At 45.7% G+C, this 18,244-nt stretch overlaps 1 protein-coding gene across 4 annotated transcripts in view; it reads right to left on the reverse strand.

The window, feature by feature from the left end:
• Positions 1 to 18,244, reverse strand: part of LOC137525849 (uncharacterized) — a 70,922-nt gene that overhangs the window by 32,346 nt on the left and 20,332 nt on the right. For 3 of the 4 annotated variants that reach the window (XR_011023033.1, XR_011023031.1, XR_011023032.1), the window contains 2 exons: positions 10,876 to 11,049; positions 8,723 to 8,811 (listed from right to left, as the gene is read on the reverse strand). Coding sequence is in view for 1 of the 4 variants with exons in the window: in XM_068247069.1 (XP_068103170.1) it covers positions 10,896 to 11,049 (154 nt within the window). In the remaining 3 variants the exon portion in view is untranslated. Of the gene's footprint in view, positions 1 to 8,572; positions 8,812 to 10,875; positions 11,050 to 18,244 lie in introns of those variants that run through there. The other variant, XM_068247069.1, reaches the window with a different exon arrangement.

Here is an 18,244-nt window from a genome sequence, read left to right on the forward strand (position 1 = left end):
AATCTCCCAGAGGGCAGTGGAAGATGCGAGCTGCCGGAAACCGGAAAAAGGAAACAAAAAACAGAACCTGAGCGTCATGATGTCAGACGCTTCCATGCGTAAAATCGTCCTGATGATGCGCAAATCAATGCGGAAAAATGGACGCAGAAAACAGATATGGAACCGTACATCTGCTCTCAAGTATGAGAACAAAACGCATAAACACGCAAACTGACGCGTACAGACGCAATAACATCATAATAAAATACTAATAAAGACAAAAACATTAAACAAAAAAAAATAGAAAAAAAATGCCGAAATGCTGTGGAGTAGAGCTGAGGGTCCATAATAGGTAAAAGACCTCTCAAAATAATGCAACATGGTACCAGATGTACAAAGTACTATAGCAATAAAGAGAATCATACATCAGAAAACAGCAACTCCCAGTGTACTAATAGTGTAACCCAGTAGGGAAAACACACACACCTGGATCCAGCAGTCACACTGACAACACAGTATGACTAACCGCACAAATATAAGCAGAGGCACAATATATACACAAATTCTATCCAATTTAAATGCAAAAGGATAAGTCATAATCATGGTTGAGTCCACCCCCTCCCAGGGTACCCAGTCTCCTGATCCACCCGCCTTCTGCCTAAGTAATTCTCTTTCCCTATCACCCCTAAAATGAGCAAGAACCCCATCTATAACCTGTACCCGGAGCTGTGGTATAGAGTGGCGGAATTGAGTAAAGTGGGCCGAGACAGATTGAGTCCTATTCCCGGCCCTGATAGCAGATTTATGCGATGAGATACGTTCATGCAGACGCTGGATGGTCTCTACCACATATAAACAGCCCACATGGGCATTTTAATAAACTACATATGAAGAATCACATGTTTAAAGACTACGTATGCTGAACTCGGTAGCTTTAGATGGATGCCTCAACTTATCTCCCTTAAATAGAGTGACCAGATTTTTGTTGGTTCAACCTGGGACAAGGGAGCGCCGAAAAATTGGGGGATGCCGAACAATTGGGAGCACCGAACAATGGGTGTGGCCATGACATTATATGGGCGAAGCTAACATAATAATGTAACAGCGAGGCAGAAGAAAGCAGTGTTTATGCCATGATGTGGTCAAACGAGGTTTCACATCATGGGTGTGCAGAAACTGTGTGATGCTATTTAAGAGCATACTGTAACCCCAAAGCAGCAAACATAGCCAACTATGACCATTAAATAATAAATGCAGCAACAGTTTCCCCCAGACACCAGAAAATAAACACAATGTGGGAAAAATTTCAGCACAAAATAAATGCAATGGACAACATGTCAGTACAAAATAAACGCATTGCGGGCAACATGTCAGTACAAACTAAACGCAATTTGGGCACCATGTCAGTACAAAATAAACGCAATTTGGGCAACATAACACCTGGAAAAAAATAAAAAGCATTTACTCACCTGGCAGAAGTCTCCTCTCGCTCCTGGCCAGCCTCTGGCGCGCTGCTCCTGGGACCGTCTTGCTCCTCCTGCAGTCTCCCGCGCTAACAGGCAGAGAAGGGCTATGGCAAGATGGCGCCCGAAGCCCTGTACTTGAGACACAAATAGTCTCCAGTACAGGGCTTCGGCAGCCATCTTCCCGTAGTCCTGCTCGCCTGCCGGTGTCGGAACACCGAAGACTATGCAGGCTGGAGCGGGGCTGCGGGCAATGAACTGGCACAGCGTCTGTAGACGCTGCTGCCGGTTCATGCAGATATAGTGGCCAGAGTCCCGCTGCTAAAAGCGGGACGTTTCCCGGGACCTCATGCATCCTGGGTCAGGGGACCCCGAATCTGGGACGTCTGGTCACTCTACCTTAAAAATCAGGCTGCACATGTGACATCCTAGACAAGGGAAAGTACCCAACTTCATGGTGCTGCTGATCTCTACTCTTCATAGTTTAGTACTGCAGTGCTAGTTGTTAGAGTAGTACTGTCTGTGTTAGCTTACTACTACAGATTACTGCATTTCTGCTGTGCTGCTGACTGAGTGTCAGTGTGTGTGAGATAGACAGTGTACACACTGTTCTACTCTGCTGTCCGTGCAGATTCATTAAAGTCAAACACCGATTTCAATAAAGTGCAAGTACCCTACATCCATCTGGCGACATCATCACACAAACTTGCACTATGTCTGCTGGCACTGGCAGCCGGGGGCAGGGCAGTAAGGCCAAGAAAAGAGGGAACATTGCTGGCACAGTCACCGCCAGGAGTTCTGTCGTGCCAGTGTCCATTCCACTGATAGCCACTGGCCGTGGACGCACTGGGTGCCCAGCTGTTGGAGTCATGCTGCAGAGGCGCAGCAGCGTGTAGCGGCCATTTTTCAGCAGGGTCGTCGCAGCAAATTGGAGGAGAAAGATGCCGAGCCTGTGATGCAGCTGATGGTGGATGAGCAGGCCACCACCAGCTCAACAACAGGGAGCTCCACCCCCACCACCACTCCTGTTCGCAGGAGAAGCAGCAGCTGCCCAGCAGTGCATGGGGACTTGTCAGCCATCATGTCCACCCCAGCGGGCAGCCTACCCTCAGTCAGCATGCTCTTTACTCCAGGTACCGCGAGCGCAATCAGGGCTGTTACTAATGAGTTTGAGGAGGATATACTGGGCGCAATGGGGTATGTAGAGGAGTCACAGATGGTGACTGTGATTGTTGGGGGAGTCCGTGCCTGATGTGTCAGCAGAAGAGGAGTTTGGGGGGTCAGCAACATCCCAGCAGTTGTTTGAGGGGGTGGGGGGGGGGTTATGGGGGAAGTATGATGCTGATAATGATGATGAGATGAAGGACCAAGACTACCACCCACGTGAGGGGGATGTTAGCTCTGAGGAGGAGGATGCGTCTGTGGGTCAAGGAGGATCAGCATTGCTGACATTGGCAGGAGCAGCAGTGGGCGTAGAATGCGGGACCCACAGCCTACTGCATTATCTTCTGCCGCTACCACCAGCCGCACACAAGGCCCCAACCACCGCAGGGAGAAAAAAAAAAAAAAAAAAAAAAAAAAGCAGCTCATTCAGGGCGTAATGGCAAATTTCTATCCCCAATCTGGCAGTTCTTTGATCTGCCCTCAGTGGACAGCCAGTTTGTAACTTGCAACGTGTGCCAGATGAAGCTGAGCAGAGGTTGCAACCCCTCCAACTACGGCACCTCCAGCTTCAACCATCTGGCAAAAAAAGCATTATGTTGAGCATGAGGAGTTTAAGAGGCTGAAGGAAGCTGGCGCTGGCAGTGTTCTGGCAAAAAGCACCACCAGAACCTACTTTGCCACTCCTGCCGCCACTGAGGCCTGTTCAGGCAGCCAGTCCTCAGCGATCTCCTCTGCTCCCTTCTCCTCATCCCGTGCAAGCAAGAAACGCCACCAGACCCTGCTGAGCGAGTCATTTGTTGTCAAGGCTCAGCCTCCTGGCAACAGTTGAATCCTCCAGCTGAATGGCCTGCTTGCACGGGCCATGTCCTCCCATACTCCTTTGTGCAGGAGGGGAGCGACATGCGTGTGCTCCTTCAGGGTGCATCGCCGGAATGGCCTACCCCCAGCCGGCACTACTTTTCCCGCACGGCCAGCCCAGCACTGCATCGCTTCACGATGGCCAATGTGGAACGTGGCCTAGACCATGCGTTGGGGGAGCGGGTCCATGTGACCATGGACTCATGATCAAGCCGGCTTGGGACAGGCCGCTACTTGTCCTTTACCACTCATTGGGTCAGTTTGGTGGAATGGGGTGAGGAGGGGACAGCAGCATCATCAAGCCAGTGGGTTGTGCCACCCCGCAGCAGGGTCAGGGGATGTGCAGCAGGTTCCTCTGATCCGGTTCCACTCTCCGGCAAACCTGCCGCCGCCAAACACCCACGTCTCAACAGCAGTGTGAAGGCCCGCCACTGCCAAGCGCTGCTGGAGATGGTCAGCCTGCGGAAGCACCGACTGACGGCAGATCATGTCCTGGCCAAACTCCCAAGAGCAGAAGAGGAGTTGGCTGACCCCCAGAGGCCTGAGAGTCGGAGAGGTGGGGTCTGACAATGGGGCCAACCTTGTTGCTGCCATCCACCGGGGAGACCTCACCCACATCCAGGTGGTGCCTCAGCATCCCTGGAAGCCATGCAGATGGAGCTAAACCTGCCCCGGCACTGTCTCATCACAGACGGTTGTGCCACCCCGCAGCAGGGCCAGGGGAAGTGCAGCAGGTTCCTCTGATCCGGTTCCACCCTCCGGCAAACCTGCCGCCGCCAAACACCCCCGTCTCAGCAGCAGTGTGAAGGCCCGCCACTGCCAAGCGCTGCTCTAGATGGTCAGCCTGGGGAAGCACAGACTGACGGCAGATAATGTCCTGGCCAAACTCCCAAGAGCAGAAGAGGAGTTGGCTGACCCCCAGAGGCCTGAGAGTCGGAGTCTGACAATGGGGCCAACCTTGTTGCTGCCATCCACCGGGGAGACCTCACCCACATCCCCTGTCTGGCCCACGTCCTGAACCTGGTGGTGCAGAAATTTTTGAGCATCTAGCAGGGGATGGACCCCCTGTTGAAAGTGGCTAGGAAAACGGTGGGTCATTTCCGCCGCTCGGGTGGTGCCTCAGCATCCCTGGAAGCCATGCAGATGGAGCTGAACCTGCCCCGGCAATGTCTCATCAGACGTTCCAACACAGTGGAATTTCACCCTGCCCATGACAGTGGAATTTCACCCTGCCCATGTTGGATCGTCTGGTTGAACAGAGGCAGGCTGTCAACCAATACCTGGCCAAAGCCACCACAGTGTTCGGGACTGGCACCACCTACCTCCCAGACATCATCCTCAGTGCTGAGTGGGGCAAAATGGTGTGGTGTGCTTGGTGCTGGCACCCTTCCTGGATGCCACCAACATGGTCAGCCGGGACCGTGCGCCGCTGTGTGAGTGGGTGCCCCAGTGTGCATGCTGGACAAGGCTGGAAGTGGGAGAGAAAGCCTTGATCCAGCAGGAGCAGAAGCCACCTGCACAGTCCACCTTTGTGTGGCAGGAGAAGGAGGTTGAGGACCTGGAGGAGCTGTAGGTCCCTGACCTTGAGCATGAGGCACAGCCAAGTGCAGCTGCCGTGGTGCGCGGGTGGAGAGAACAGGGGGAGGCTCAGGAATCAGAGGAGGAGGACCGCACTGGGGGAGATGATTATGTGTCAGCAGAGATGGCAGTCCTCTCCCCCATGGCAGCACACATGCTGCAGTGCCTGCGCAGTGACCCAAGGGTGAAGCAGATGCGTGGTCGGGAGGACATCTTGATCACCCTGATGCTGGACCCACAGCTGAAGGGGAAGCTGCATCAGTTCTTGCCTGTAGGAGGAGACCCTGTGCGTCGAATGAGGGACTTGCAGCGGTCCCTGGTTCAGCGCTTGGAGGAAGCCTTCCCCCATACTTCCACCCCCCCCCCTGCTGTCACAGTCCAGCCAGCACAGCAGCAGGTCCCTACGTCCAGCAGCAGAAGCGCCCATCAAACCTGCTGTCTCTCACAAAGGCGCTGTACGCCACGCCGGTACAGCTGCCGACTGAGGAGGTGCCTGCAGCAGCATGTGGCTTTTAAAGAACCAGCGCCTGACCCGTGTGGTGGCAGACTACATGGGGTCCTACAGCGGGCTTGACAGCGACACCCCTGTAGACCCCTTCTATTGCTGGGTCAAGCACCTCGATATTTGGAGCGAGCTGGTGCAGTATGCCCTGGAAATCCTTGCTTGCCCCCCTTCCAGCGTGCTGTCCGAGAGGTGCTTCAGTGCGGCCGGTGGCGTGGTCACCGAGAATCGCTCTCGTCTGTCCACCCAGTCTGTGGACAGACTTACATTTCTCAAAATAAATCAGGCTTGGGTGGTTGGTGAATTCCTGGCCCCTGTTGTTGGCAATAGGGGGAAATTAAGTGGCTGGAAATCACTTTGCCTGCCTTACCACCCTTTACCACCACAACCTCCAGGCTCCATCTTGAGTAATAAGCCTGGTTCAAAAAAATTTTACAGCCGTGGTACCAACACACTAGGTGCCATGGTCTAAACACAATTGCTGTGTAATTTTTTTTGGAGGTGTCTGGGCTGATAACTGTGCTGTCCGTGTTGTGGGGAGGCCCCAACTGCGGCAGTACGACCGCTTCCTGGAACCTCTACTTTGTAATGTTTTAACTGTGCCGTGGTACCAACACTAGGTGCCATGGTGGAATATCCATGCTGCCTGCCACACGTTACACTTCTCCTCCTCCTGTCTCCTGCTGCCTGTGCTGCTCCCACCGCCAGGGTGCATCTACATGACTACCTACTTCTCCTCCTGCTGCTCCTGCCTGTGGTACCCACCACCACCAGGGTCCACACAAAAATATATCTTCTGCTGCCACTACCAGCTATTACGCCCCTACAATAGCTGCATCTACCTACTCCTCCTGCTGCTGCTGCGGTACCCACCACCACCTGGGTTCACGCAAAACTATATCTTCTGCTGCCACTACCAGCTATTACGCCACTACAATAGCTGCATCTACCTACGCCTCCTGTTTCTGCTGCTGTTGCTGTTTGTGGTACCCACCACCACCAGGATCCACACAAAAATATATCTTCTGCTGCCACTACGATAGCTTCATCTACCCACTTCTCCTGCTGCTGCTGTCTGTGGTACCCACCACCACCACCAGGGTCCACACAAAACTATATCTTCTGCTGCCACTGCCATTGCCACCAGCTATTACGCCACTACAATAGCCTGCCACCAGCTATTATGCCACTACAATAGCTGCATCTACCTACTCCTGCTGTGGTACCCACCACACCACCAGGGTCTACACAGAACTATATCTTCTGCTGCCACTGCCACCACAATAGCCTGCCACTGCCACCAGCTATTATGCCACTACAATAGCTTTAATTTTTTTGAGATGTCTGAGCTGAAAACTGATGTCCCAGTTGTGCGGTTGGACTTTGGACACAATGTTGTGGGCTGCACGACCGCTGTCTGGAACCTAGTCCTGATGTTAATTTACCGCCATTTTTTCTTTTTTTTATTTTAAGTCTCCACATAATTCGTATTGCCCTTAAAGCGGAATATAACCCTGCATTTCAACTTTGCTCTAAAACATTATTTACAGTATATTATATGCAACCAGCATTTTTTTTTTTACTAGACCAGCATTGGAAGGGTTACACAGGGCTTTAAAGTCCCTAGAGATTTCTGCAGACGAATCCGAACTTGAGTTAGATACTTTTTGTTTACAAATATGTGTTTATTATGACTCATCTCTCTCACTGAGAAGGAGCTTGGAGGACAGCCAAAGAGATGTATCTATTGATAAACAGTTACACACTAACTAAATAGAATGTAACTATCTGAATGTCTGCACGGAACTTAAAACCTCTGTGTTTAACCCTTCCAATGCTGGTCTAGTAAAAAAAAAATGCTTTTTGCATATAATATGCTGTAAATAATGTTTTAGAGCAAAGTTGAAATGCAGGGTTATATTCCGCTTTAAAAAAAAAAAAAAAAAAAAAAAAAAAAAAAAAAAAACACACCACATGTTACATGCCTCATTTACCCTAAAAAACGTTTTGGAAGCAATTTAAAGGCCACTTCCGGTTTCCTATCCGGATATCCGAATCCGCACGGATAATGCGTTCGGATATCCATGTATACGCGGATACCGAAAAGTTCAGATTCTGATATCCGACCCGGATATCTGGATCAATTCGGATTTTGATAAGGTGTATCCGAGCACCCGTGTATGACTGTCTACCCTTAGCCTTGTCTGTAACATAACTGCATTTTTTCATTGTTCATATCACTGCAATTGGAAAGAGATAAAAAGGGTCAATAGTTCATAGATTTTAGTTCTGGCATACTTCTATGAATGTGTCATTGAGCAAAAACAATAAAAACTTAAAAAGATTTAAATATAAAATAAAACTGTGGAATATAAATAAAAAAATCATATTTAGGAGAAGAAGGAGGATGAATACAATTGTTTATTTCATTAGTTTATTATTTTCACCTCGGGTGTCCTTTAAAAATTAGAATAGATGAAAAACATTTCCTGTAATTATACCACTGAAGCCCCATACACACGCTCAACAAAAGTCTTTTAAATGCACAATTATCAAACAACTTTTGCTGTTGAAACAAACCAAAAAGGTTGTTTGCTATCGTTCAAGCAACTGATAAGACCCAGCTCAAGTCAATGCAACAGTTAGATTGACTTGAGCTGGGTCTTATCAGTTGCTTGAACAATAGCAAACAATTTGTTTTATAATTGTGTATTTAAAAGACTTTTGTTGAGCGTGTGTATGGGGTAAAGGCTCGTACACACACGTCTGATCAAAGGCAACGATGGGTCCGTCGTCACCTCCCGCTGGGCGGGTTTTCAGCAGACAGTACAGCGTGTGTACAGTCTGTCGGTGGACTGATAAGGCTGTTTCTGAGCGATCCGCCGGGCGGATCGCTCAGAAACAGCCTTATCAGTCCACCGACAGACTGTACACACGCTGTACTGTCTGCTGAAAACCCGCCCAGCGGGAGGTGACGACGGACCCGTCGTTGCCTTTGATCAGACGTGTGTACGAGCCTTAAGCCTGTTTACAAATCAGGGTTGTGGAGTACAAAAATCATCAAACTCAGACTCCTCAGTTTATAAAACTAGCGATTCCAACTTCAACTCCAGGTACCCAAAATTGCTCCGACTCCTCCAACTCCACAGTCGTTACAAACGTTAGAATGAGTTGTCACCTGATCCCATCTTATCGCTGCCCAGGTAGGAGCTGTTACTGTGTACGCTGATGTATGACAGGACCGAATCACCATTGCTGCTACACTCACTGCAGAGAGAAGAGAGCAGACACCATGTGACACCAGAGGAATACAGAGATTTATGTACGGACTATACACTAAACACAAAAATACATTGTAGTGTTAGGATAGAATTACGCCAGGCCCTGCCCCCACACAATATGAATACTATGGCTGCAGGCTAAATAAAAGCGCTCAGGTCGGCTTCTAGAACTATAGGAGACAAAAAAGGTAAAGGTCATGCAGAAAGCAAATAGGTGGTCTGGCACTATCAGCAGAAAGGAATCTATTCCTTCCACACACAGCACAGCGATTGTATCTATCCTAATTGAAAAGCAGCAGTCCCCCCCACCTTCTCCTCCAGCACAAGTAGCCGGGTGGCTGTCCCCCCACCTCCTTCTCCAGCACAGGTAGCCGGGTGGCTGTTACCTGCTTACCCTCCAGTACAAGTAGCTAGACAACAGTTACTACCCTTCACCCACATGGCCCAGTTAATGGGCCTAAGAGGCGACTCGAGGCCATGCCATTTACTCTCTTAGCTCTAGACACTAAACATGTTGTGTTATTTCTGTTCAAACAATACCAGTTGCCTGGCGGACCTGCTGGTCTATTTAGCTGCAGTAAAGTCTAAATCACAACAGAAACAACCATACAGCTAATCTTGTCAGATCTGGCAATAAAGTCAAAAAACACCTGATCTGCTGCAAGGCATGCATGCATGCTCTGGGTCTATGGCTAAAAGCATTATAAGCAGACGGCCAGGCAACTGGTTTAGAAAAATAAATAAATATTGCAGCCATAATATACCACTTGCTTCAGGTTCCCTTTAACAAACATACCGGAGTCCACACACTTATCCAATCGCTCCAAAAGTTAAGGAAACTCACTGGAACTCTTCACAACACATTTTTTAGCTAATTTAAAAGTGGAGGCCTGGGGCCCCGACGCAGCGGACCGCGGGTCGGGCCCTGCAAGGGGCCCACAGGCCGTCCTTGTGAAGAGTTCTAGATATAGGTCACAAAGGTTCTGTTCTGTTCTGTTCTGTTCTGTTCTGTTCTGTTCTGTTCTGTTCTGTTCTGTTCTGTTCTGTTCTGTTCTGTTCTGTTCTGTTCTGTTCTGTTCTGTTCTGTTCTGTTCTGTTCTGTTCTGTTCTGTTCTGTTCTGTTCTGTTCTGTTCTGTTCTGTTCTGTTCTGTTCTGTTCTGTTCTGTTCTGTTCTGTTCTGTTCTGTTCTGTTCTGTTCTGTTCTGTTCTGTTCTGTTCTGTTCTGTTCTGTTCTGTTCTGTTCTGTTCTGTTCTGTTCTGTTCTGTTCTGTTCTGTTCTGTTCTGTTCTGTTCTGTTCTGTTCTGTTCTGTTCTGTTCTGTTCTGTTCTGTTCTGTTCTGTTCTGTTCTGTTCTGTTCTGTTCTGTTCTGTTCTGTTCTGTTCTGTTCTGTTCTGTTCTGTTCTGTTCTGTTCTGTTCTGTTCTGTTCTGTTCTGTTCTGTTCTGTTCTGTTCTGTTCTGTTCTGTTCTGTTCTGTTCTGTTCTGTTCTGTTCTGTTCTGTTCTGTTCTGTTCTGTTCTGTTCTGTTCTGTTCTGTTCTGTTCTGTTCTGTTCTGTTCTGTTCTGTTCTGTTCTGTTCTGTTCTGTTCTGTTCTGTTCTGTTCTGTTCTGTTCTGTTCTGTTCTGTTCTGTTCTGTTCTGTTCTGTTCTGTTCTGTTCTGTTCTGTTCTGTTCTGTTCTGTTCTGTTCTGTTCTGTTCTGTTCTGTTCTGTTCTGTTCTGTTCTGTTCTGTTCTGTTCTGTTCTGTTCTGTTCTGTTCTGTTCTGTTCTGTTCTGTTCTGTTCTGTTCTGTTCTTAATTCAATATTTTACACATGTACGTATACACAGTACTGCACTAAAATTTAAGGCAGGTGAGAAACAATTGCTGACAATTTTTTTTTTTTTTTTTTTTTATTTTTATAAATCCAAGTAGCATTTATTTTTCATCATTTAAAATAATGCAGTGAACAAACAAGACGAGAAATCTTCAACAATATTTGGGGTGACCACTCTTCACCTTCAAAACATCAATTATTTTAGGTACACTTGCAGTTTTTGAAGGAGCTCACCTGGTAGGTTGTTCCAATCATCAATGGAGAATTAACCTCAGATCTTCTGTAGATGTGAAGTTGTACTCTTCCTCACAACCTTCTGTCTCCATGTAATCCCAGAAACACTCCATGTGGAAATCAGGTCTCTGTGGGGGCCAAACCATCACTTCCAAAGACTTCTTTAAAGAGAATCTGTATTGTGAAAAAAAAAAAAAAAAAAAAAAAAAAAAAAAAAAAAAAAAATCGCACAAAAGTAAACATACCAGTGCGTTAGGGGACATCTCCTATTACCCTCTGTCACAATTTCGCCGCTCCGCGCTGCATTAAAAAAAGTGGTTATAAACAGTTTTAAAAAGTTTGTTTATAAACAAACAAAATGGCCACCAAAACAGGAAGTAGGTTGATGTACAGTATGTCCACACATAGAAAATACATTCATACACAAGCAGGCTGTATACACCCTTCCTTTTGAATCTCAAGAGATCATTTGTGTGTTTCTTTCCCCCTGCAGCTATCTTCCACTCAAGTGTCAGGCTGTTTCTTCCTGCAGAGTGCAGACAGCTCTGCCTGTATGCAATTCCTCAGTATGTGAAAGCCCAGCCAGCTCAGAGGAGGATTTATTCAGCTTGTAAAAAAGAGAAGAGAGAAGCTGCCCTAATCTAAATAATACACAGGCAGTGTGCAGAGAGGGGCCTGGAGGGGGGAGATGCATCACAGAACTACAACACTGAAGAACTTGGCAGCCTTCCAGACACAGGCTGACAAGTCTGACAAGAGAGAGATAAGTTGATTTATTACAGAGATGGGGATAGTAGAACGTGCTGCAGTAAGCCAGAACACATTAGAATAGCTTTTGGAACTTGTAGGATGATAAAAAACAGGATGCAATTTTTGTTACGGAGTCTTTTTAAGCTAAACATGGTTCCTAATCACTTTGGCTGTATTTGTGGGGTTATTTTCCTGCTGCAGAATAAATGTGGGGCCTATCATACGCCTCTCTAATGAATAAGAGCAACAGCATACAGTATACCCCACCAATATGATTTTCACCTTTGTTTCATAAATATCACACATGGGAAAAAAAAGGTTCATTTGGCATCTTGCTAAACGGGTGGTCAAAGCGATAGCCAGCATCAAATTGAACAACCCCAACAGCCAATGAAAAGAGATCCAACCACAGGCAAATATACACAGCAGTGGAGAGAGGGATTAGTCAGTCCATCTTGTGTTCTACAGTGGGATGCCAAAGTTTGGGCAACCTCGTTAATAGTCATGATTTTCCTGTATAAATCATTGGTTGTAACGATAAAAATGTCAGTTAAATATATCATATAGGAGACACACACAGTGATATTTGATAAGTGAAATGAAGTTTATTGGATTTACAGAACGTGTGCAATAATTGTTTAAACAAAATTAGGCAGGTGCAGAATTATGGGCACCACAAAAAAGAAATTAAGTCAATATTTAGTAGATCCTCCTTTTGCAGAAATTGCAGCCTCTTAATGCTTGCTGTAACTTCCAATGAGAGTCTGGATTCTGGATAAAGGTATTTTGAACCATTCCTCTTTACAAAACATCTCTAGTTCATTCAGGTTAGATGGCTTCTGAGCATGGACAGCTCTCTAACTCACACCACAGATTTTCAATTATATTCAGGTCTGGGGTCTGAGGTGGCCAATCCAGAATGTTGTACTTGTTCCTCTGCATGAATGCCTTAGTGGGTTTTGAGCAGTGTTAAGGGTCCTTGTCTTGTTGAAAGATCCAGCCTTGGTGCAGCTGCAGTTTTGTCACCGATTCCTGGACATTGGTCTCCAGAATATGCCGATACTGAGTGGAATCTATGCGTCTCTCAACTTTGACAAGATTTCCAGTCCCTGCACTGGCCACAGTATAATGGAACCACCAAAATATTTTACTGTAGGTAGCTGATGTTTTTCTTGCAATACTGTGTTCTTTTTCCTCCATTCATAATACCCCTTGTTATGCCCAAATAACTCATCAGTCCACAGCCCCCTATTCCGAAATGAAGATGGCTTGTCCAAATGTGCTTTATCATATCTCAAGCGGCTCTGTTTGTGCTGTGGGCTTCCTCTGCATCACTCTCGCATTACAGCATCTCCTTGTGTAAAGTGCACCAAATGGTTGAACGATGCACATCTGCAGCAAGATTATATTGCAGGTCTTTGGTGCTGGTCTGTGGGTTGACTCACTATTCTTACCATTCGTTGCTTCTGTCTAAGATTTTTCTTGGTCTGCCACTTCGAGCCTTAACTTGAAATTAGCCTGTGGTCTTCCATTTCCTCAATCAGTTCCTAACTGTGGAATCTCTGAGACAGCTTTCTGTATACTTAAAAACCATGATGGGGAACAATCTTTGTCTTCAGGTGATTTGAAAGTTGTTTTGAGACCCCCATGTTTCTATTCTTAGTGTTTTTTTTTTTGTTTGTTTTTTTTTTTAAAGAGGGAAACTTACAATTACCCCCTAAATTCTCTTTCTCATAATTGGATACACCTGTGTATGTAGGTCAGAGGTCGCTGAGCTTACCAAGCCAATTTGAGTTCCAATAATTAGTTCTTAACGTTTTGGAATCAATGAAATGACAACAGTGCCCAAATGTATGCACCTGCCTAATTTTAAACAATTATTGCACGCTTTCTGTAAATGCAATACACTTAATTTCACTTCTCAAATATCACTGTGTATGTCTCCTATATGATATATTTAATTGACATTTTTTTATCGTAACAACCAACGATTTATACAGGAAAATCATGACGATTAACAAGATTGCCAAAATTTTCGCATCCCACTGTATGCGAGTGGAGGTAGACAGAGCCAATCAGAGAACTGTATCAGGGAGAGATTACAACATAGTAAACGTGCCCATACATTACACGGCTTGGCAACTATCGACCATCCAGTTCCAGAATTAACAAATCAGAAAACATAAAAAAATTGCCACCAACTGCATGCCCAATTGAACATGCTGCAAGATGCCTGGCTGAAATGGTCAATCGGGTGCACGGCAGTAACAGCGAGTGATATTGGGACAAGCAACCAACAACAAAACCAACGGCGCTGTCCCCCAGTGTACATTTATGTAAGATCTGTGCTGTGTCGCCCACCGCATAGTTCCAGCCATCAGAATACACGGCTTTTTCATTCATGCCATCACACACCACATGCCATGCACCGGTGGCATGTATGGAAGAGCAGCACATCCCGAAGATGGAAGGGCACCACGTGGTGAGGTACATTTATACACTGGGGAACGGCAGCGGACTTGGACAATTCCAGAGAGATTTTTATGCTGAAATTGATTGGGAATCTGCCTGCGATGTATGGGCAGCCAACAGATTTCTCTCTAAGATTCAATCAGGGCTGTGGAGTCGGTACAAAAATCTACTGACTCCAACTCAGACTTCTCAGTTCATGAAACCACCGACTCCAACTCCAGGTACCCAAAATGGCTCAGCCTCCGACTCCTTAGTCTAATACTTACCAGGGCTGTGGATTTTGTGCAAAATCATCCGACTCCGACGTTAATAAAATCACCGACGCCAACTCCGGGTACCCAAAATTGCTCCGACTCTGACTCCTCGACTCCGACTCCACAGCCCTGGATTCAATCAGAGAGATTTGTTTCTTGGTGGAATCTGCGCATCACTAAATGCCTGGCTACTGTGTTCTCACTACAGATCTGCGTTTCATGAGATCTTGTTTGTCAATCTCACTTGCTCACCCCGACCTCCCAAGACTCACCAGAAGTGTTTTGGCCCCGCGTGATTTAATCTATGGTGTGTGAACTCTGGGGATGATTACCGGAATGTGATGCAAATCATTTCTTCAAACATTCACATTTCATAAAAATTATACAAATTGAACCTGTACCACAAAAACTGACAGTTATTCTCATTGGTCCAAAGTCAAGCTGCACATAAAAAATTTACAGGACATTTGACTGTTAAGAGAAATTTGCATCTCATTGATCATCCCTCGTTAACTCCACCCTTACCTAAACATTAACTCCTTCCTCTCCATGCCAGGTCAAGCTTAAAGGGAACCTAAACTGGGAGGGATATGGGTGTTTCCTTTTAAACAATACCAGTTGCTTGTTGGTCCTGCTGATCTCTTTGGCTGCAGCAGTGATTGTATCACACACCTGAAACAAGCATGCAGCTAATCCAGTCTGACTTCAGTCAGATCACCTGATCTGCATGCTCCTTGAGGGGCTGTGTATAAAAGTATTTGAGACACAGAATCAGCAGGAGAATCAGGCAACTGATATCATTTGAAAAAGGAAAAAAAATTCCATATACCTCTTAGTTTAGGTTCCCTTTAAATGATACCCGAAGTGACATGTGACATGATGAGATAAACATGTGTATGTACAGTGCCTAGCACACAAATAACTATGCTGTGTTCTTTTTTCTTTCTCTGCCTGAAAGAGTTAAATATCAGGTATGTAAGTGGCTGACTCAGACAAGGAGTGACTACAGTGTGACCCTCACTGATAAGAAATTCCCCTTTTTACCTCTTTCTTGCTCTCAGAAGCCATTTTCTTCTAGGAAAGTGTTTTATAGTTGGAATTTCTGATCAGCGAGGGTTACACTGTAGTCACGGACTGAGTCAGCCACTTACATACCTGATATTTAACTCTTTTAGGCACAAAAGGAAAAAAAGCACAGCATAATTATTTGTGTGCAAGGCACTGTACATACCCTTTTCTATCTCATCTTCTCTCACGTCAGTTCGGGTATCCTTTAAAGTGAACCTAAAGCCGGGGAAAAAAAAAATAAAAAAAAAATATGAGATTAACTCACCTGGGGCTTCCCTCAGCCCCCTGCAGCCGATCGGTGCCCTCGCAGCCCCGCTCTGACGCTCCAGGACCCGCCGGCGAGCACTTCTGGTTCGGCCGTCACCGGCCGACAGGCATGGGAACGCGAGTGATTGTTCGCATTCCCAGCCTGTATATCACCCAGTATGCTGCTATTGCGGCCAGGAGCTTTAAATTATTTAGGCCCTAACTATCCCACGTGATATATCAGATATATTTCAGCTTAATTATGCTCCCTTACTCAAAAATAAAAAGTAGATTTAAGCAGATGAAGGGCGATATAAAAAAAAAAAAAAAAAAAAAAAAAAAAAACTTTTCTTGTTTGAGAGAGTAAATATAATTAAGATGAGCGTTTTACCTTGGTTCCTCTATAATTTTTCAAACTCTTCCAGTTGAGGTTCATCGTTCATATTTTGTAGAGATTCGAAAACTGCTCCAAAGGTTTATTTGGAATAATAAACCCCGAGGTTAAAAGATCACTTAACCACACTCCCCAAAAATAGAGGTGGGATGGCGGTCCCAGATCTACAGCTTTATCATGCGGCTGCTTCACTGGTACGAATTATTGACTGGCACCGTCATGCACCTTGGAAACAGTGGATAGAAATGGAGCGAGATATGGTCCAGCATAAGATACAGCATTATCCATGGATTAGAAATACGCCCATGATCAATAGTTCTCAACACCCTATGGTAGGAAATACTCTATCTTTTTTAGATACCGTAGGAATGCAAACCTCTCTCCATGGCCCTCTCCCCTTTTGCCTGTCTTGGACAATTCATTTTTCCCTCCAGGGACACAAAAAGCTGCTTACAGGGTTTGGAGGAAAGCTGGACCATTGAGAACGCTCCATCTTGTGCGAGGTACTACATGGGTGTCCCTTCGGGAAAATGAGATAAAGAGGGAGTCATCCCCCCCTAGATGATTGGTCATATACTCAATTTAAGCATTTTTTTGTTGAGTCAGGGTAATAAACCTGACCTTGGTCGAGATCTTACTAAATTTGAAATATTTTGCAATATGGAAGGTCTTAAGACCAATGGAATCTCTCAGATATATACCCTTTTAAAGGGAAGGTCCAAGCAAAAAAAAAAATAAAATGAGATTCACTTACCTGGGGCTTCTACCAGCCCCAGGTAGCCATCCTGTGCCCTCGTAGTCACTCACTGCTGCTCCAGTCCCCCGCTGGCAGCTTTCTGACCTCGGAGGTCAGGGCCAAATTGCGTACATTTTTACACATTCCCGCTAGCGCAGGAACATTAACACATACATTTTTACGCGTTAGTGGTGAAACGCGTAAATTTTTGTTCCTGCATTAGCTGGAATGCGTAAAAATGTATGCAATGTGGCCCTGACCTCCGAGGTCAGAAAGCTGCCAGCGGGGGACTGGAGCAGCAGTGAGTGACTACAAGGGCACAGGATGGCTACATGGGGCTGGTAGAAGCCCCAGGTAAGTGAATCTCATTTTTTTTTTTTTGCTTGAACCTTCCCTTTAAGTAACAAGGGAAGACTTCACAACTACCCTACGCACAAGATGGGAAATGGATCTAAATCAGGTGTTTACGGATTTGCAGTGGCAGAAGATCCTGACCCTGGCGCATAAAACATCAATATCAGTTCGCCTGCAGGAATCTGGATATAAATTGTTATCATATTGGTATTTTACACCAGAGAAACTACATAAAATGTTCCCCAATTCAAGCCCTTTATGCTGGCGATGCGGAGCGCAGATAGGTCCACTCCTACATATATTCTGGAATTGTCCGTATATAATTCCTTTCTGGAATTCTGTAAAATCTAAAATTGCCCTACTTATGGAGGAAGAAGCCTCCCCAGATCCATCATATTATTTATTACATAATATCCCTGGAAATATTGGTAAATATAAAAATTCATTAACTCGTCATTTAATAAACGCGGCCAGGGTCGTGATTGCCCGTCATTGGAAATCACCTCAAATACCGACAATGATAGAATGGATTAAGGAAATTAATGCAATTGAACAGTTAGAGGATCTTATGCTGGGAATACACGGTTCGTTTTTGCCTTCGTTTAAACCTTCGTTTCGATTGTGCCTTTTGTCCTTTTCGATCCCGAAATAATCGGTCATACGGTTAATATCACCACCCACGGTTTCGTTTTTTTTTTCCGATTCTGATGGTTTCGTTTTTCCAATGATCGAAGGCTGCAAAGAAACGAAACGAAAATCCCTTTTTACAGGGACGGACTAGCATAAACGAATATATAATCGATCTGAACAGCCATCAAGCCTACCAATGGCTCGATTAGATGGATAAAGAGAGATAATATCAAACATGTTCGATCACTAGTCGTTCGTTTTTGGGGTCTATTAATCGAAACTATAATGAGATTATGACTATTTTCACATACGTTTTCAACACTCGATTCGTTTACCGAACGAATCGAAGGTTTAAACGAAGGCAAAAACGAACCGTGTATTCCCAGCATTACTCAGTATAGATATGAAAGAAGTGATTAGTTTGATAGGGTCTGGAGACCGTGGCATGAATTTGTCAAGACGGAT

Source organism: Hyperolius riggenbachi, chromosome 7 (genome assembly GCF_040937935.1).
Source record: "Hyperolius riggenbachi isolate aHypRig1 chromosome 7, aHypRig1.pri, whole genome shotgun sequence".
NCBI lineage: Eukaryota > Metazoa > Chordata > Amphibia > Anura > Hyperoliidae > Hyperolius > Hyperolius riggenbachi.